Source organism: Nicotiana attenuata, chromosome 5, assembly GCF_001879085.1.
Source record: "Nicotiana attenuata strain UT chromosome 5, NIATTr2, whole genome shotgun sequence".
Lineage (NCBI taxonomy): Eukaryota > Viridiplantae > Streptophyta > Magnoliopsida > Solanales > Solanaceae > Nicotiana > Nicotiana attenuata.
Genome location: NC_031993.1, coordinates 25,680,231 through 25,701,974, shown reverse-complemented (window position 1 = coordinate 25,701,974; position 21,744 = coordinate 25,680,231). Strand labels below are relative to the sequence as shown.

The window sequence follows — 21,744 nt, the reverse complement described above, 5'->3', positions numbered from 1 at the left end:
TTGCCAGATCGGGACCGAAGCAGAAGGAATCATGAAAGTCCTGGATAGCGAAGTGAGGGTCACTTCGCCAGACCGGGACCGGGGGCAGAGAAATTCAACTTTTCCCATCCGAACTAGGAGAAGGAATTTCGGCCCAAACAAACCCTAATCACTATAAATACATCCTAAAACGTGATTTTAAAGGGGGGAGACACCACTTTAGGGTAAGACAACACCCAAGGAGGCAAGTATACGCTAGGAGCAAGGAGGAAGATTTAACCACGAGTTTTTCCCCTTCTTCTTCCTACTTTTCATTGTTGGTTATGACTTTTAGTATTGTAGTTTTACATACTATTATGAGTAACTAATTAATTATCTAGAGTTTTGATGGACCCTCTTGAAGGATGAATTCTTGTTATATTTTAATATAATTTAACCTTTGAATTTATCTATTTGTTCAACTACGTGCTTATTTCAGTTGATTGAATGGCCATCGATTGACCGTGCCCATTTATTATGTGTTGCTTGAGAAAGGATACATATTTAGGTGGTTGTACAACGTCACTCCTAACGTATGTGAGAAATCAATACAGCGGGTTTAAAGGTAGGTTTAGAAATAACAAAGCCTTGACGTGGTCATAGTGAGCGGTTAGATCAAGCCAACTAGCGTAGTTCAAGAGAATATGTCTAGTAAATTGTTGTAGTTGCTCGAGAGAGAATTACGGCACCTAAAGTGCTCACGATCAGTAGAGAATATATAGGCGAAATTGTAGGGAACATAACGGGAACGATTCCGACAATTGGGGAAATCATAACTCTAGACCTCCTTAATTTAGTCTCTAACCCTTAGTATCTTTAGTTGTTAATTTACTGCTTTAGTTTGTTAGTCAATTAGTTAGCTATAAGAATCTTAATATTTATAACTTGGGAAGTGTTCAAGTTTGTCTTCTAAGTGATAAACAGTTATAGCGAAATCTTAGTTCTCTGTGGGATTTGACTCCAGACTTTTAGACCCGATTATATTTGCAGCGACCGTTTATCCTTTTTAGGACTAGACTTGGGCGTGATCATATAAATTTTTTTTCTTGCATGAATGCACATACATACTCACGTCTTTGAAGCAATGAGTTCGATCAAACCCGCAAATCCACTAATAAATGCGCCACTATCTGTGTAGCCAGGTAGGTAAAACACATTCGAGTCATATATTCATTAAGATCAACACACTCGTAATGGATGCTTTTAATATTTGTACTTAATGAAATTCTACCTGAATTTTTTTGTTTTATATATTTTGAATTACAAATTAATATAGGACCCTTGAAGATCATGAAGTAGAGTGGAACTCCCACTTGAAGGTGGAACAGTTCAATTAATCAAAATATTTGTAACTTGACATTTGGATGTGGATTCTCTTCTCTATTTTTTCCATTGACAGACTAAGAAATATATTGAATTATTACACAAATGCTGCACCTACTCCATTATCTAATCCAATCCAACTAATCTATTCTTGCTATTTTATAAAGAAGTAAAACGAACTCATTAGTGTAGGGTATAGTCACCGTAATACATATCATCCCAATTTAGTTATCACCATATTAAGTTTTATGCTCAATAAGATAATATAAAGTGATAGGATGTAATGAAACAAAAATAGAATACAGCAGTGACAAAAAGGAAGCATGGACATAATAAGTTGCCAAAAGACAGAATCTGATTCATTAAAGAATTACATCTTCCCACAACGACAGCTTGGTGTAAAACCTTTATCGGCTCAATTGTCCCACTTGCTGCCTCCTTTTTGATTGTAAAGCAATACTTCACATGGCACAGTAGCTAATTAATTAATATAAGAATCTAAATTATATATATTAATGTAAAAAAAATTATATTGTCATGGCAGTTTTGTTATTATTTTCACCGAATTACTAATTAACTTTTATTAAGATATTTATCTTACTTACCTAATACGTGATTTAATTGTATAATTATTTTAAATATATTTTACACGAAGTAAATAAAACTGAAATTATTCACTGCTGATCCATACTGAAAATGCCGGCAACGATGATACATGCCGGAAATTGTTTCTGATAATACATCACATTATATGATTTAGATCGGTGAGCTGATTATATGGTAGAAAACGTCCGATATTTAATTTGACATGTTAATAACAAGTAGGATGTATTCAATTTTAACGTGTTTAGTACGGTATTTCCCCCCCAAAAAAAAAAAAAAGGTGCAGTTGAACTCTAATTTTGGAAATAAATCGAGAGCCTTGGTCTACCAGATAGAAGATGATAGAAAACTATTGTTGCCTTGTACAAGAAGATGCCCTTTCACTTCGAGTTTCTTCCTTCCTAATCAAATTTGATGCTTAATTTTTCATCAGCATACATAAGAACCCTTGCAAAAGTAGAACAGCTACAAGATGATCATCATGCTATAACTCTTTCACTAAGAAGTAAAACATCCAAATCTCTTGATATATATTTTGTACAAAGTGGATAATTATATAAAGATGCACTACAAAAGGACCCTTTCTCTCACACCCAAAGATTAAACAAAATAACATGAAACGAGAGTACAAATAGCTTAATTAGAACTCAAAATGACAATTACCAAAAAAAAAAACTCAAAGTGAGATAGAGCAGAAGAAGTATCCGGATTTAGTTGGATCCAAATATAAGTATCGGACACCAGATGAAAAAAAAAAAAAAAAAGCAAACGAGATTGATGATCAATTAGTTAGGAGTATGGAACCACCGATTGCTGCAGCCATAGACTTGACAAAATGCTTGCAATGAAAGCAGCACTATGAGGACTAGTGTAACAACAACAGCAAGAAATTTCCAAGATTCATAAATATACTTCTTCATAATTTTATAAGCCTTTACTCTAAATATATTATCATATTCCTCGTTTACTGTCTCTATTGCCATCTCTAATTCCGACTTCTTCTTCTTCTTGGATTTCCCAGTTGTTTTAGATATCCCATTAAAAATATCAGCAATTTCCTCAACATTCAAATTTTCTTGTATTATCTCTGATTTCATGAGAATGTGCCTTGCAGAAGTTGTAGAATTGCTCCCTAAATAACATGTTATAAGGTTGAAATTTCAATCAGCACGAAAGAAGGAATTTGGTTCTCTAACATCATCACATCTTGAGCCAACTTTCGACGTTCATGAGAATTCGAATTCGAATCATCAACTTCTTGATCATCTTGGGTATTATAGCTATTCAAGAAGTTGAGCAAGTAAAGAGAATCAATAGCTAATATCCATACTAAAGTTTTGCCTTCAAGATCCAAGTACTTATCGTAGTACGCGCGGATGAGTGGCTCAACTAACCACAACTTGTCGAGAACTTCCTCTGCAAAATGCTGGACTTGGTGGTCATTATTCAAGAAATTTTTTGCTACGGTTAGTTTGTGCCTTTGAGTGGTGAAGAACTCTGGCCTTAAGTGATGGTATGGTCCGAGGCTTATTTTCTGAGGGGTATAAGCTTGGGGCTTAGTTTCAGCAAAAGATTTGGGTACTTGAAAAACACAAGGAGATATGTCTATTGTTAAGTCTGATTGAAAAGATCGCATACAATCATCGACCCAACGTCGCTCACTTTCAATTGAAGTAAGGATGGATTCTACCGTCATTGTTTTTTGGGTAGAGGAACAATTGAAGCTGTGAGGTTTTTTGGCTGTGGACTTTTGTGAAATATATCGCTGATAAGCATGATTTATATAGTGATGATATACATTATTAAGATTGTTGCAAAGTTAATTAATCACGTTTCATTTCGCCAGTGGCTTATTTAATTCGGATTTAAGTTATATACATAAACGGTATCAAATATTTCTATACTATCATTGTAATTTAGCTGGTTATAGCAGATTTTGGATCACTTTATTTTTCAGGTTGCCTTAATACTTGATATGAAGAGTACTCATCTATAGTGAAAAACATATGCACAAGCTTCAAATCTGTTAAGGAAGGTCATAAAGGAGAAGATAGGTTCAGTCTGCCACGACCCGGAATTCCCACCGTCAGGATCGTAATGGTGCCTAATACTTCAATTGCTAGGCAAGCCAATGTTAGAACACTTTATCATTTTTTTTAGTCTAATAGTAATCAATGAAGAAGTACTGATTTAACTGCAATAATCCAAATGTAAATGCGGAAGCTAAAACCAGCCAAACATCTATTACAAATCCTTGAACCTGGTGTCACGAGTACACAAGCTACTAGAATAGTACATACAAAGGTCTGAAATAACGTAAAGCTGTCTAAAAAGAAGATACACAGCTAAATAAAAACAGGAAGGGGGCTTCGGGAGCTGCGGGCGCTGAACAACTGTACCTCAAGTCTCCGCAGGCTGTCCAACCCGAGCTCTCTAGTAGCCGCCGCTGGGACTGACTCCAAAATCTGCACAGTGTGCGCAGAGTGTAGTATCAGTACAACCGACCGCATATATTGGTAAGTGTCGAGCCTAACCTCGACGAAGCAGTGACGAGGCTAAGGCGGGTCACCTACACTATAACCTGTACGCAGTATATATAATAATGACAGAATAATAGAAATACTGAACAGAAGTAAACAGTCAACTAAAAATAATAACCAGAGCCTCAAGAATAAACCAGCGTCATCCAGAATTACCAATCTTTAACAGTCCAAATACGAATACCGGAAAACCAACACAGCTCAAGAAATAAAAACAAATAGGTTGTTGCGCAGTGCAACCCGATCCCACCAGACAACACATAATCCTTCCTTATTCCACCGTAACATCAACACAGAGATAATGTATATAAATATGTTGCAACGCGCAACCCGATCCCACCATATATCAATATCAGTATCAAAGTTCACCCTTATTTCGCTATATCAATCACCCTTATTCCACCTGTTGCAGCGTGCAACCCGATTCCACCGTATAAAACATATTCACCCTTATTCTACCATATCAATCCACCCTTATTACACCTGATGCTGCGTGCAGCCCGATCCCACCATATCAGTACCAAATACTCAAAGAACAATCAAATCAATAGTTCTACCATAGAGCCTTTACGGTCAATAAATACCAAACTGAACCAAAACGGAACTTGTACAATAAATAAATCTACACGAGTAATACTGCACAGCGAGACCAATCCAGCAATTGACAATTAGAAGGTGCAAGTAAATCAATTTAAGCAAATAGCAGGGAGTCATGAAAATATGGAAGGACTAACATCGTGAACATGAGAAGATAATGACTAACAAGTAGCAATTAAGCATGGAAAGCATATAACAGTTAAGACATGAAAGGAAATAATTAAGGAAAAATGGTAAATCTGGGAAAACCGATAATTCGACGATGTATAAGCACTCGTCACCTCGCATATATGCCGCTCACATGAGAATCACATAGCATATAGTCTGAGGGTTCCTAATTCCCTCAAGTCAAGGTTAGACACAACACTTACCTCGCTCTAAAGACCACTCAAAGCTCAACCACGGCTTTGCCTTTCAAACTAGCCTCCGAACCAACAATATCTAGCAAATTACCAACCAAACGATTCAAAATAAGCCTTAGGAATCACCCACAATTGCAAAAGATTCAATTCAAGTCATTATTGAAAACGTCAACAAAAGTCAATTCCCGGGCCCGCTTGGTCCAAACCAAAATTCGGACTAAAATCCGATTATCCATTCACCCCCGAGCCCGGTTATATAATTTATTTTGAAATCTGACCCCAATTTGAGGTCTAAATCCTAATTTCTCAAATATCCCTAATTCTACCCAATCCCCCAAATTTCTACCATGAAAATACTAGATTGTAGGTTAAAAACTTGTGAAATGTAATGAAAGATTGAAAGAAAATGGGTTAGATCACTTACCAATAATTTGGGGAAGAAAGAGTTTTGGAAAAATCGCCCCTAGGGTTTTCTTATTTTGAAAATTTGAAGAATGAGTGAAAATCTCGTTTTTCTAACTATTTGAACTGTTGCAGGTATCGCATTTGCGACAAGGGGTTCGCAAATGCGTACCCGCCAAATGCGAACTTTCCTTCGCAAATGCGAAGATTGCCTCAGCCTGCTGCCTTCGCAAATGCAGATAAATGTTCGCAAATGCGGCATGTGGTGATCGCAATTGCGATCCTGAACTTCGCAATTGCGAAGGTCCCCCTCCAGCCCCACTGCTCACAAATGTGATTCCCTCTTCGCAAATGCGAGGCCCTCATTTGCGATTCAGACCTCGCAAATGCGAAGTGTGCAGGTCAGGTGCAGCAACTGCTGTGTTTTCTAAGTTCAAACACTCCGTAGCCTATCATACGAACTTGCTCCCGCGATCAAACCGCCAAAATAACACCTAGAACTACGAATTGAACACCAAATTTAATGAAATTCTCAAGAAAAGTTTAAAACTTCTATTTTCACCACCGGACGTCCGAATCACGTCAAACTAACTCCGCTTCTCACCAAATTTCACAGACAAGTCATAAATATTATAATGGACCTGTACCGAGCTTCAGAACCAAAATACGGACCCAGTATCAACAAGACCAAACATCAACCAATTCTCAAAAACCATTAAACTTTCAGACTTTCAATTTTCAACAAAAAACCATATCTCGAGCTAGGGACCTCGAAATTCGATTCCTGACATACGCCCAGGTCCCAAATTACGATACGGGCCCATCTGGACCGTCAAAATACGGATCCGGGTCCATTTTCTCAAAATATTGATTGAAGTCAACTCAATTTAACTTTTAAGGTAAAAATTCTTATTTTTATCAGTTTTTAACATATAAGCATTTCGGGAAAACACCCAAACCGTGCACGCAAATCGAGGAAGGCTAAAATAAGATATTTAAGGCTTCAAAACACAGAATTTAGCTCTAAGACATGAGATGACCTGTCGGGTCATCACACACTCATTCAAACTTCACACTAACCTATTCTCTAATGGCGCATGTGGTATATTACACATGCATTTTCAGCTCTCACTGTTACGCATTGATCTTTAACTTTTTGGATCTTAACATGTACAGGGCACACCAACAATGATACAAAATTAAACATACTTATAGTACTCCCTCTATCCTAATTTATGTGGCGGTGTTCGAATTTCAAGATTCAAACGAGTTTTTTTTTTAGCATAATTTTGTTGTATGCCTTTTAAAATTTTGAATGGTAATTATTATCTTATATTACTTTTACCTAGCTTTTAAATATGTAAATTTTTATTTTTAAAAGTTTAGATTCTATATTTATATCCATGGTCAAAATTAACTCATTTGACTCTCAAAATCCCCAAATTGTCATATAAATTGGGAGGAATGGAGTACTATATTATAAGAATTATTATTGAACTTTTGCAAAACTTCTTTGAGAGAAAGGTTGAATAGCGGAAAAGAGAAAGATGAAGAGGAAAACCTCTTTTCATAAGATTTGAAGCATGCACCAAAATCGGGCCTAGTGAAGTTGCAATTTTGATCCTTTCATAAGATTTGAAGCACTAGCCATCATTGAATTGAGTGTTGGATCCAAACGCACATGCAAGTATACGCGGTCGACAAGAAATAATAATGTGATGAGAAAGTATCGTTCCCACGAGGATTTATGATCAACTATTGTCCAATCTAAATATTTATTTATAAATTTAATGCTCAAGTGAGTGTGAAAAAAATGATTGTGATTTTTACTAACTAAATTACTACGAAACTAACAAGCAAACAAGAAAATATGATCGCAAGTGGATCAAACAAACACTTAGAAAAATTCAGTGAAACGGGGATATTCCATGGTTTTGGATTAATGTCTCTCCTATTATGTTATTCATGTAATCACTTGACTTATCTAATCTATTGATTAGCAGGGTTTATTATGCTCGCGAAGTTCTTTTGACGCTTCGCTTGCCTATTCAAGCCAACCTAAGACTATATGTCTATAGAATCAAACTTGACAACAACGCATATATATTTTCTGCAGAATTAACCAAGTAAGGCAACTAGCTATATAGAATATGTATATCCTAATCGCAAATCTATTCTTCGATGCTCGGATTCAAGAACTCACTCTACTCAATCTTACATGCAATCTATAGTTCCCACTTTTGAGTTCAACTATAAATTCGTAGATAGTACTCTATTGTTAACTATGTAATAGAATAATTAAGTGCAAGATTGAATAAACAAATTAACACGATAGAATCAAGCAACACAATCAACCGTAAAATTATAACAATCAATAACGACCCATAACCCCAGAATAATGAGGTTCTTAGCCACCCATGATAAAGTTAAACAACTTCATAAGTGTTGAAAAGTTGAAAAAACTAAGAAAGAAGGAGAAAAATTGAGAATCCTTGCTCCCGAGTATTCCATGCTTATGTTTTGCTCTCCAAGTGGCGTCTTTCCCTCCAAAATAGGTTTAGAATTTTTTTATACGCGTTGGGGATGCCAAAAAAACCGGCGTTGGACTATGCCAAAAAAACTGCGCCCCAGGCAGCGCGACTAATGGTAGGCTAGAAACCCATATTTTAGTCATAGTTTGCACTCTAATCATCGCACTTTACATGTGTTTGAACTTAAATCATGGTGATTTGTACTTATTATGTATTTATATATTGCAGGACATGATCCCGATTTAAAAAGATGATCTGGAGCTAAATCGAACAATTTAGAGCTTTGAAGTCTGAGTAAAAGTCCAAGGAATGAAATCGGGATTGCGTTCGGGGGTCGAAGACAAAGTGTGAATATAAAAAAGTGTACGAAATAAATTATTTTGAGAAAATTGCACTACCACAACGCATGGGGCACTGCGAGGCGAGGCGCAGCAGTGCAAAATAGCATGTATGACAAAAATCTACTCTCTGAAAAATTTCACTAGCGTGACGCATTAGTGTATTTTTGCGGTCCAATTTTCCCACTTCGTCTATCCAAAATATTTCAATCATATATTCCTATGGTATTGTGTCTATATTGAACGAATAAAACACAGCTTTCAACTAAGCAAGGTCGTTAGGTATATTTCTATCCTAGCCATGAAATCTTTCCTCGAGCCATGGGTTCAGAAATAAGATTTTTTTAATTCTACTATAATCTAAACATGTCTTTTTCAAATATAGTATAAATAGTAGGGTTAATCTGTAGCTACAATAATTCACAAGTTAAAACTAGAATTAAAGAAATAACCACGAGATAATAAATCAAATTAACGAAGATGTAATTAATAAACGTCAATATTCATCAACCACAACCCTAGAAAGTAGAGTGCTTAACCACTTATATTCGTAGCAACGATTATCCAAGTATTTTGTATAAACAAATTACAAAAAAAAAAGGATGAAGGGAGGAAGAACTCTATGATTTTTCCCTCCAAAGTTGTTCCACAATGTGTTTTTGCCTTCAAATAAAATCCAACTCTTACTAAACACGTTTAGGAAGTATTTATAAGCTAGGGTCGGAGTCTCTATATTCCAAAATCGGGTAGCAAAACTTTTAATTCGCGGACTGTGGGTACTAGGCGCCTGACCTCGCGAGGCCAGGCCTAGCGCACTCCTGGAGCCTCGCGAGGTCTTGGTCGCTGTAAGCCAGGTGTTGCATGTTCTGGTGCCTGACATGACTTCGTCGTGTTTTCGAGCTCTTTTCTTGTATTTTTGTCACCCTTTTGTGAAATCTTTACTCGAATTTCGTTGTAAGCTAGGCGTTGAAATTTTTGTCACCCTTTTGTGCAATCACACACAAGTATACTTGGTCGTACAAGTAATAAAATAATAAGTCGAGTGTCGAACCCACAAAGACTTGTATTAACTACCCACTAAATTCACCAAGATTATTATTCGGTCGAGCCAATCTGAGTTCAAAAGTGTGAATATACTAAACAATAATCTTAACTAGTAACTAAATTATCAAACACCAAAATAGTTGTTGTGTATTTGGTAGAGACAAATATTTCAGGGTTGTGATAGATTCATCAATCCTATTGTGTTCTAGTTAACTCTCCCTTTCATACAATTCACTCATGATTGCTAATTAATCGAACAATTTCTCTCATAGCCTTCTCCCGAAGTAATACTCGCCTATTCAAAATAGATTAACGCCTATATTCCTATGAAACCAATGTATTAAGAAAGCATTAAGATTACGATATTAATTAAGCACAGTGACTAGGTATATTCCTATCCTAACCAACAAATCTCGCCCTCCCTCCCTCCCCCTCCCCCTCCCTCCCCCCCCCCCCCCCCACCAGAGTTAAGATCGTGCTCTCTTCAATTCTTCTCTAATCTAAACATGGCTTTCCCAAGCATAGCATAGATAGTAAATAGAACCTAACTGATGGTCGGACAATTAAGCAATTAATCACAGAATTTAAGAAACAATCATATATTGGTAAATTACACTTAAGGTTAAATCAACGTTAAACAATAATATTCATGGCTAAATCACAACCCCGGATCTATGGGTTTTAGCCACTCATGATAATATCAAACAATTTCATAAGTGTTGGATAATTGAAAATACTACGAAAAGATAAAGAAAACTGAGATATCTTCGCTCCCCAATGTTTCTCGTGTGTAATTTTCCTTCAAAGTGGCGTCTCCCCTTTCAAAATAGGCTTAGTCTTGCTTTTATACGCGTTGGGTAGGTCTAGGGACAAAATAACCTTGTCTCGGGCAAAGTTGGAGAAAGTCCCGTCACCAGCGCCCAAGGCAGCGTGGGGCACTAGCCCTGGCACTGGCCTCCTAAACATTCTGTAAACGGCGCCACAGGTGGCGTGGGGCGCTGGAATTCTACATTTCCCATTTTTTCTCTGTTTTTGCTCTAATCTCGCACCTTTCGCCCCCTATTGCCTCTGGATGATTCCTAACATAAAAATACCACATTAACATAAATCAATATTTTACATCCGAAATCCATGAAACATGAGGCGATATATATATATATATATATATATATATATATATATATATATATATATATATATATANTATAAATCATCACATTTACCATCCCAAATTCACGAAACAAAAGTAAAATATAAGGCGATATATATATATATATATATATATATATATATATATATATATATATATATATATATATATGCACTATAAGCTAAATATCAACACCCCAAACTTAGACTCTTGCTAGTCCTCGAGCAATGGGACTATCAACTATGCCCTAACAACGTACATCTCAACTAGAGAGGAGCACTTCAATTTTTAACCGTACACTCTACCCTTGACTATGATCGATACCGGCAATCAAGCATGAACATACAAAATTCACATTCTTCCCATTTTAAACATGCACAATTATATCCATTTCAATTCAATCAATTTAAACAACCTATCCGTAACCACCCTACCTTAAGAGCCGACTCGTTACCACTAAGCACCCTCAACTTGCGCACTCATTCAACAAGAGACGTTTACAACATTATCAATCCTTCATGAGATCATGTGCCCTCACCAACAAATAAAAGAATGAATATAGAATAGTCCACACATTCAAGTACGCCTTTGAATATAACTTAAGGACATCACACAATTGAACAAAATTCACTCACTCTCACAAAGAATTCATGTGCAAGAAGGCCGAGCACAAGACTAGAGACAAGTTAGATTATATACACTCTGACTTGTGGGGTCCAAATAGAGTTCCCTCCAAGAGTGGTGCCAGGTATTTTATGACTTTGATTGATGATTACTCAAGGATGGTGTGGGTGTATTTTCTGAAAACAAAAGATGAGGCAATTCCGACATTTGTTAAATGGAAGACGATGGTTGAGAGGCAGATGGAAAGAAAAGTTAAGCGTCTTCGAACTGACAATGGATTGGAATTTTACAATTCTGAGTTCGATAATTTCTGCAGCAGAGAGGGCATAGTGAGACACCGCACTTGTGTCGGAACACCACAACAAAATGGTGTTGCAGAACGTATGAACAGAACACTTTGTAATAGGGCACGAAACATGTTTTCACACTCATGTGTTAGCAAAGATTTTTGGGCTGAAGCAACCGATACTGTAACACCTCATGCTTTAGACAGAATCCCACATCGGCAAAACACAAGAGGGATGCAGGCTATATATGTTAACAAGCCTTAAACCCTAATGACGCGTTTCAAACCCGTGAGGGCCTAGGCCTAGAGCGGACAATATCACTAGCGGGCTGGGCTGTCAAAGATGGTATCAGAGCCACTTTTGTTTCAGCCATACCGATGGTGGGTCAAAGTTCAACTGAGTTTAGGCAAATCCCGATTAGGCGGGGCAAACCTCAGTGCTGAGTCTAGGCAAATTCCATGCGTTAGGGCAAATCTCAGCGAGGACGCTGAGTCCATAAGAGGGGGTGTATGTAACACCTTAGGCTTTAGACAGAATCCCACATCGGCAAAACACAAGAGGAATGCGGGCTATATAAGTTAACAAACCTTAAACCCTAGTGACACATTTTAAACCCGTGAGGGCCTAGGCCCAGAGCGGACAATATCACTAGCGGGCTGGGCTGTTAAAAATACAGTTTGTTATTTGGTCAAAAGATCTCCTTCCACAGCTATTGAGTTCAAAACTCCTTTTGAGGTATTGTCCGGTTCGCCTGCTGATTATTCAAATTTAAGGATATTTGGTTGTCCTGCTTATGCTCATGTGAGGGATGGAAAACTTTAGCCGAGGGCAAAGAAGTGCATATTTCTAGGGTATGCAACTGGAGTGAAAGGCTATAGGTTGTGGTGCACAGATCAAAAGACTCCAGGGCTAATTATCAGTAGGGATGTAACATTCAATGAATCTGCCTCACTGTACAGTCAGAGGGAGAGGGCAATAGCAGAAACAGATTGGGGTGTCAGTGACCGCATAGAGCTAGAAATTGAATCTCCACTAGCTCAGCCCAATAGTTCTAAAGTAGAGGAAGTGGAGGAGGTGCAAAATATTGATCAAAATGATAATGTTGATGCAACTGCACAACAACAACCATATAGCATTGCAACAGGTAGAGAGAAGAGAGTGATCAACCGATCGCAAAGGTCTGCAAACGTAGTTGATGGGAATCTTCTTGGATATACGAATCCAGTGGGATTTGCTTTGGCATTTATAGAAACTGTTGATGCGTTTGAGTGTTATAGCTATCCAGAAGCTATTTCGGGAACATAACCAAATCGACGGATTAGTGCTATGGCTAAAGAGATTAAGTCTCTTAACAAGTTTAGGCGTTGCCTAAACTTGGTTGATGTGTACGGCAATGGGTAGAGCCCTTGCGAGGGCTGAGGGCAAGGTAGAGAGACGTTGTTCCTATTGATGAATAGAATTCAAGACAAGGGGAAGAATTGTTATTTGTGGCTTGAATTATTTCCTTGTATTTTTAGGAAACCCATAGTCCCTATAGGTTTAGGAAAACCCATTGTCCTAATAGATTTGGGAAAGGAAAACCTATAGTCCTTGTCAAATTAGGAAACCTTTCTCTTATATGTTTGGGACCTTTTGGGATCTATATATAGGGGTTGTAGTTGGGGATTCTGGAGATTGTACTTTGTTTTTCTTCTCATTCATAGTGGAAAACTCTCTCTGATTTTGCCACGAGGATTAGGCTTAGCCGAACCTCGTTAAATCCTTGTGTTGATTTTTCTTCTCTATTTGCTTTGTATGTGATTGTGTGTTAGTTAACCCACGATATTCCGCAACATGGTGGATTAAGCTACAAATGAATCCTACCATTCCCTTCAATTCCATGTTAGAATACTTCAATCTTTTCCTCAAACTGTTCGTGTAACCTTCTGCTTTCATGTTAAGAAAGACAAACAAAGAATATTGACAAAATTATGTTTGCAAGAAATTAAAAGAATTGAAATATAACTTCTTCCCCAACATATCTCTTGTATTGACTAGTAATTTGAATTACATTATTCAACCAAGAAAAGAATTAATGAAGGATATATGTTTCAGCCACCTATAAAACCTAAAAAATAATTGACATGTATAATGATTCCATTTCCCCCCTGCTGAATAAGCAAAAAAAAAACTTAAGCTGGAAAAATAACTAAGGAGATCTTTAAAAAAAATAGAAGGTGAAGCATGGCTTGCTATCAATATGCTGGAGAAGAACTTGAACTGTTGACTTTATTGTTGCCATTGCTACTGTTTTGTTTCATTATTGTTGCTTGGAGTCGTTGCGGCTGTAGTATTATTATTAGTAACATTGTTGGAATGGTGTGAATTGCCAATTAAAGAAGTGACGGCTGCTGCTAATGCTGCTGCAAAATTAGGATCAGCAGTAAGAGCATTCACTGTGTCACCAATTGATGGCAATGTTGAAACATTTTGGGACATTTGAAGGCCAGAGAATTTTGATTGGTTATATAAAGCTTGACCAAAAATCTGAGGTAAAAGTGCAATTGGATTTCCAGGGGAATTTTGGTGTGGATTTTGGAAAGGGAATTGGAATTGGTTAGAGGGTCCTTTAAATTGCAAAGAATTTGAGTTTTGAGTTAGGTCCAATGTAACAGTAGGAAAAGGCGCGGAGGCTGAAATTGTGGCCATACTAGAGGAACAAGGGAGGAGAGTTCTGGCTAGGATATTTGAGCTCATTAAGCCATCTGCACTTGGCATGGAACCTGAGAGTAGCATTCTTGCTGCTGACGAAGTAGTTGAGGCCATTGCCGCCGCGGCCGGCGGCAATGGGTGGTTGTGATTCCCTTCGTAAGTTGTGATCAAGATTGTTTTGTCCTCTGCACATCTTTGAACCTGTCAATGCCATAAAATACACTTCTTGTTACCTTTGCTATAATTTTATGTAATATATTACACTTTTTTGTCACAAGAATCAAATATTTTAAATATATGATAATACTTCCAACTCGAGAAACTTTCTTGATTGACTACTATTTTCTTTTTCTTTTTTTTGATTGACTATCATAAAATCTATTTTGTCTTTGATCAAGATAGGGTAATAGAGACTTCATGCCAACAAGTTGTAACAATCAGTGGTGGATATCAAGTGAACAGCTGCACAAGGCTGGCAAGTGACACATTTTTCTTTCTTTCAAGTGTATACACTAAAATAAGAGAGATTACTAACCATTTAATTGACTAATATACAACAACAACATACCCAGTGGGATCCCACAAGTGGGGTCTGGGGAGGATAACGTGTACGCAAACCTTACCCCTATCTTAGGGAGGTAGAGAGGTTTCCAATAGACCTTCGGCTCAAAAATAGTGAAAAAGAAGCAATGAACAGATAGTAACAACAACATTTAATATATTCTTAAAGCACAAAATCAAATCATGGATGAAGTTGTTTAAATAAAAAAAAGACATACTTGCTTCCTAACTGGGCAACCAGCTGCCATGGTACAGCGATAATAAGCGCGAGGACACGGGTTTCCCTTCGCCATTTTTTGCCCATACTTCCGCCATTGGCAACCATCTGTGATCTATTTAAGTGCACACCAAAAAAGAAAAGGCATCCAGTTATTCTACGTACCAAAGTTTAAGCTGATGAAAAGTTAAAGCAACGAATATAAATGATTCATATAATTCATCTAACTAGTCTAAGATTATGATTGATTTTGAAAACTATCAAGGCACAATATAATGGTTGAACAAATAATTATGATTGAACTATGTGGCTTAGCTTAACTCACACCGACACGGAGTCTTAGAAATATAGTAAACTTTTGAAACTTGTGGTCAACGATTATAATAGCATATCAGGTGTAAAGTTAAATTATTTTTAAATATATATCATTCGTTCATACCATGGGAGCTTCGGATCGAGCCCTGACAGAGACACGAGCCTTCCTTATGGTAGCCTCAGTGGCTTGATCAACAGTAGTACTACTCTTGGACTCATTGTCCACTACTCTTGGAACCTTATTAGGACCCCAACAAGATAAACCTTTTTCAGGACTATCCTCTCTATCACTGGAACCAGACTCAACGATATTCATCGGTGGTGATCGTGACTGTTCCCAGCTTCTTCTCCCCTCGGACGACGACAATGAAGGCTCATCTGCTAGACGGCCAAGATCCATAAACTGCCTAGGCCTCATTTGACTACTTTGATGGTATTGCTGCTTGATTTCTTCTCCTTTGTCATCTTGCTCAATATGATCATGTTGTTGTTTCTGTTTAAGTATTGTCAATTGCATCTGTAGAGTACTACAATTTGTTGTGACCTGATTTAACATGTCCCTTAAATGTCGATTTTCACCGTTCATTCTCTCCAATTCAGCCTGAAGAACTGCCAGCTATAACATATAATTGCAAAAATGTCAACGTTGTTCGAAAGAGGATAGGGCAGGCCTATGTGCGGGGTTCAGGGAAAGGCCGGACCACAAGGGTCTATTGTACGTAGCCTTACCCTGCATTTTTGCAAGAGCCTGTTTCCACGGCTCAAACCCGTAACCTCCTGGTCACATGATAGCAATTTTACCAGTTACGCTAAGGCTTCACTTCGTCCAAATGAGAATACTTTTATTTACTTAATTATGCCTTTAACATAACTAAAAAAAAATAGTAGATTGATTACTACTATGTTTAAGATGTAATTCTTACCTCAGTTTTTGTTCTTCTATCCTCAGAAGAAGCTGGGGATAAACCATCTTCCACTATGGACTGATCACTACTAGTGTTTGCAGTGAGAAGTTGCAAACCAGTCTACAAAATGAGAGAATTGGATTAGAATTCACTTATACAAACTAAGCGAAACTGATGAAAAAGAATAAACTTGATAATGGTAGCTTACATTTATGTTGAAATCTAATTCAAGAGGTTTATTGAATTCTTTTCTGTCGTCAGTATCCTCCTTACAATTGCCACCTTCTTTAGCAGCAAAGAAGTCCATCTCATCAAGAACTGGTCTTTTTTGGTCATGATCATTAATAAGATTCACTGGGAATTGAATAGTAGTGGGAGGTGGTGATGACATGTTCTTGGTTGGGGCTTCCATAATATAATTATTGGATGATAAAGCTTGAGTAATTAATTTGTTGAAAAAATGGTGGTCTTTTGATGAGGGATATTGAAGAAAGAGTGTTGTGGGATCTGGATCAAAGAAGAGTCCACTACCATTGGCCATATATGAATTACAAAGGAAACAGAAAAAGAGATAGGCTTTGAATACAGCAATGGACTCGGCAATAAAAAAGGAAAGAAGGAAGACCAAATACTAGAGGGGGGGAGGGGGTAAAGTAGGGGGTGTGGTGTGGTGTGTGTGGAATTAAATGAAGACTTAAGAGTGGTGTAATTGTATATTTGTTTGAAGAGAAATTGATGGGAATTGATTTTTGAGGACTTAGGTGAAAGGCATGGTTCCTCTCTAGTCCCTCTATCTTCTAATACTATCATTAATACTACTGTGCTAGTTTAGCCTAGAAGTCGCCTTTGTCAACCTAATGTAGATGCATAAATGCATGTAGCATGCAAGTGTACGTGCGTACACACATATTCATACACGTAAATACATATATATATAATACTCCCTCCGGTCCACAATGAGTGATTTTTTGGCTGTTTTCACACGGATCAAGAATCCACCTTTTAACATCAATTAGCAATGAAATTGACCATATTAACTTTTACTATCTCTTTACATAAACACTCCTAACACATACTCCAACACTATTTACTCCAAGGGAAATGTAGGAAAAAAATAATTAATTCATTCTTGAAATCTGAAAAAATCACTTATTTTGGACCACAAAAAAGGGCCAAAAGTCATTTATTGTGGACCAGAGGAAGTAACTGATAAGGTAAGCGTGTGTTTAATATTACTTCGTAAATCAAAATCATTATTTCCCCTAACCTAATTTGTGTGACATTTTTTTACTTTTTGAGAATCAGACTTTTAAATTTTGACTGTTCATCTGGATAGAGAATCTTTTAAATTTTCGAAATAAAATGTATATATTTGAAAATCACGTAAAAAGTATTATAAGTCATTATTATTAATAATTTAAAATATTTAAAATGCGTTGAAAAATGCGATCAATGAATAATTCGTATGGCTTTCAAATTCAAACACTATCACATAAATTGAGACGAAGGGAGTATATTTAATAGCATAATATAAAGAAGAAGAAAAAAAAGGACAGTCCGGTGCACTAAGCTCTCGCTATGTGCGGGGTCCGGGTAAGCTGGGCCGGACCGAAATATAGCATAATACGTTTGATTACTTAAACATAGTATATAGAATACAAAAAAGATTACTTAAACATAAAATAAAGACTACTAGTGATTTGATTACCGTGGTTTTGAACTTAAATGCTAAAACTAATAAGGATCTTATCCAATGTTTTAAAAGGCGGGGGCGTGAGACGAGGCGTTTTCCCTCTGATGAGGCGAGACGTAAGCCTTGAGACATGGGGCGTAATTCCCACTGATCTTTAAATTTTACTAATTTCAAGAATTTTAAGATAGTACAAAATAAAAAATAATTATAAAAATTACATTAAAATCACAAAATTATAACAAATAATCTATTTAATATTTATAAATTATAATTCAATTATGAATAGTAAGAAAAGTATGACAAATATCATAATATGCAAATTAGCTGCAACGTCGTTACAACTCAAACATCAAAAGTAATGTACTTCGATACGAAATCTTATATGTATCACTTCATGAGTAATGAATCTTGAAAGAATTTCGATATTATAATTTGATATTTTTCTTAAAAATACTCCTTTTATTTAATATGCTTTCTATTTGAAAGAGAATTTATATTAAAAACATAAATCACAATTTAAATATGATTCTCTAGCATCATTTATTTTTAATTTTTAGCAAGTTAATAAAGTGACACATAATTCACCATACAATACCATGATGACTAATTATTTGTAAATAGTTACTAGCTAATACTGAGCTATTAAATTAATAAGTATTGTATCTCGTAAACATGAAAAAAATAATACTTAGAAAAATAATTTTAAAAACTATGGACTATTATATAGTAAAGACAGAACAAAATTAATAAATAATTTTTGAATGAAAGATTTATTTAAAATTAACTATCATAGCAGTCTTAGTGGATAACGTGCAATAATTTTATTTTAATTATGACATAAAATACTCTAAACTTAATGATTTATGATTAAGAAAAATGTAATTTTGAATAATCAATGATTTATCAAGAAAATTTGAGTATTTACAAGGTTAGTTACATACAATTGCATAAAGTTCTATTAGGCGAGCCCAGTACACTGGGCGTTGGGCGTGTCCGGGGCCTAAGCCCTGATGACCGAGACGTAAGTCTCACGAAACTAAGCCCCACACATAAGTCCAGGGGTGTTTTACGAGTGTTCCGCCCCGGGACGAGTCCTAATTCTGCCGTTTAAAGGAGAGATCTTATCCTTCCTAATAGAAGAAATGAAGAAGGTAAGTTATCATTACATTTCGAACTTGGAGATAATAAATGAGGTTTTACTTATTTATTTATTATATTTGCTTCAGCGGGCTGAGTCAAACCCTCAAACAAGATAATGAATGTGCAGTTGTGGACTTGTTAGGTTTTTTAGTTTTTTTTTAGCCTGTGGGTTTTCCTACGTTTAATAATATCTATTACTTATATTTATATGTGAAATATACATTTAAAATTATTAAAAACAATTTATTTAAGCGCCGGCTGCGCATTTCTAGAACTCACTCAATTATAGAATGTGAATTCAGTAAAAGTCTCAAATTTAATCTACACAATGACTATATATGTATATATTATTCAACGATAATGACAAAATTAAAACGATTAAAAGTCAATAGAATAAATACATATCAATCAAGTATGGACTGATATTCTAGAAATGATTAATGACATAGTGGAGCCAGAGAAATTACAACCTAAACCTGTAGAAATAAAACTTAAATTCCACAAATAAATGTTTCTTGCTTCCTTTAAATTGCTGTGTTAAGGAGAGGTAAATAGGAGTAATAATTTTCTAAAAAGATGAAAAGAAATAGTAAGGGAAGTCAAATGACCCCATTTGAGGTGAACTGTCCAAGTTGAGACCTTCTTGGGACCAATAAAAAGAAGCCACGTAAAGGTTAAAGAAATTGAGGAGTAGAATGATTCTGGGTTTGGTCAAAGGGGAGTGAGATTGATGCGTTCCAACAAATTCATCGCCCCAAAAGTCCCGGCACTTGCTCGTGACGACCGCTCTGCTGAATCTTAAATTTGGGCCTTCTTTTCTTCAGTTAAAGAGTCAACGAACTTTCAGGGGCTACCCCACTTTATGACGACTTGTGGGTCCATTCCTCGCCAAATTTGGAGTTTCATCTTCGTCTCTTTTTGTTGAGTCCGAAACCTAAATATTGATTTTTTGGACTCAAAATACCTTTATACAGTTAAAAAAAAAGTTATATTTCTAATTAAAACGCAGTATTATATTGCGTTTTAGTTTAACGGAATTGTAGCCGTTAAAGGAAAATATAGTATAATACTGCGTTTTAGTAAAGCGCAGTATTATACTGCATTTTCCTATTAAATTATAAAGTCTCTTTCTTCCCCACGACAGAAACCAGAAGGTTTTTTAAATTATGTTCATATGTTTGTTGTTTTTATTTAGTTTAGATTATTTATTTGCTTAAAGAATAGTGGCCTTTTAGCGTAGTAAAATATAGAGCCTTATAGCGTAGTAAAATATAGAGCCTTTTAGCGTAGTAAAATATAGAGCCTTATAGCGTAGTAAAATATAGAGCCTTTTAGCGTAGTAAAATATAGAGCCTTTTAGCATAGAGTCTCTGTAGTTTAAGTATCTACTAACTACAAACTCTATCCAATTACACTTTACAAAAATTAATTATTTAATTTATAAACAAACACATAGAACTAACATATTAATATATGTTGTCAAATTAAATATCGAGCGTGGAACCCATAGATATTTACTCTGTCTAATTAAATAATTAAATATTTAATTTATAAAACTAACAAAATTTTAAAAATATTGAAATTGACACACATAAGAATTCAGGATAGCTTGGTGCTACTGGGCCTCAAATATCGAGCCTAGAACCCATAGATATTACTCTGTCCAATTAAATAATTAAATATCGGTTTTATAAAACTAACCAAATTTTAAAAATATTAAAATTGACACACATAAGAATTCAGGATAACTTGGTGCTACTGGGCCTCAAATATCGAGCCTGGAACCCATAGATATTTACTCTGTCCAATTAAATAATTAAATATTTAATTTATAAAACTAACAAAATTTTAAAAATATTGAAATTGACACACATAAGAATTCAGGATAGCTTGGTGCTACTGAGTCTCAAATATCGAGCCTGGAACCCATAGATATTTACTATGTCCAATTAAATAATTAAAATATTTAAATTATAAAATAACAAAATTATAAAAATATTGAAATTGACACACATAAGAATTCAGGATAGCTTGGTGCTACTGGGCCTCAAATATAGGGCCTGGAACCCATATATATATATATATATATATATATGTCGTCCAATTAAAAATTTAAATATTAATTATTATAACATAAACACACAATTAATATTGTTTAATTTACAGTAGACGACATGGACATGCCGCCTGTGCATCCTGGACCAGCCTCGGATCAGATATTAGTGTTACAGGGCGATCATAGGTCCGCCTACGTATGGGAGGGACAGCTAGTGGATCAGACTCTCCGCGCTAGGAGACCGGACGACTTGTGGGACTTTTTGAGGGAGAGAGCTTTTCATCCTCGCGTAGTCGAGCGCCTCATTACTACGGGCTTCTATAGGATTTTTGAGATTGGGCGGCTGC

The 21,744-nt window shown here is 36.0% G+C and overlaps 1 protein-coding gene across 1 annotated transcript; it reads right to left on the bottom strand.

Moving 5' to 3' along the window:
* LOC109225540 (probable WRKY transcription factor 31) lies at positions 13,813-17,286 on the bottom strand. The gene is made up of 5 exons (XM_019390243.1): positions 16,717-17,286; positions 16,527-16,628; positions 15,728-16,219; positions 15,290-15,403; positions 13,813-14,711 (listed from the first exon to the last, which is right to left on the bottom strand). Exons 1-5 carry the CDS (start codon positions 17,047-17,049, stop codon positions 14,103-14,105), a joined length of 1,650 nt encoding a protein of 549 aa, XP_019245788.1. The 5' UTR covers positions 17,050-17,286; the 3' UTR covers positions 13,813-14,102.

Coding starts and splice junctions, on each gene's coding strand:
- LOC109225540 (XM_019390243.1), bottom strand. CDS start 17,049: ATGGCCAATGGTAGTGGACTCTTCTTTGATCCAGATCCCACAACACTC. Junction 16,220..16,526: donor ATAGAAGAACAAAAACTGAG/GTAAGAATTACA, acceptor TATATGTTATAG/CTGGCAGTTCTTCAGGCTGA. Junction 15,404..15,727: donor CTCGATCCGAAGCTCCCATG/GTATGAACGAAT, acceptor GCACTTAAATAG/ATCACAGATGGTTGCCAATG.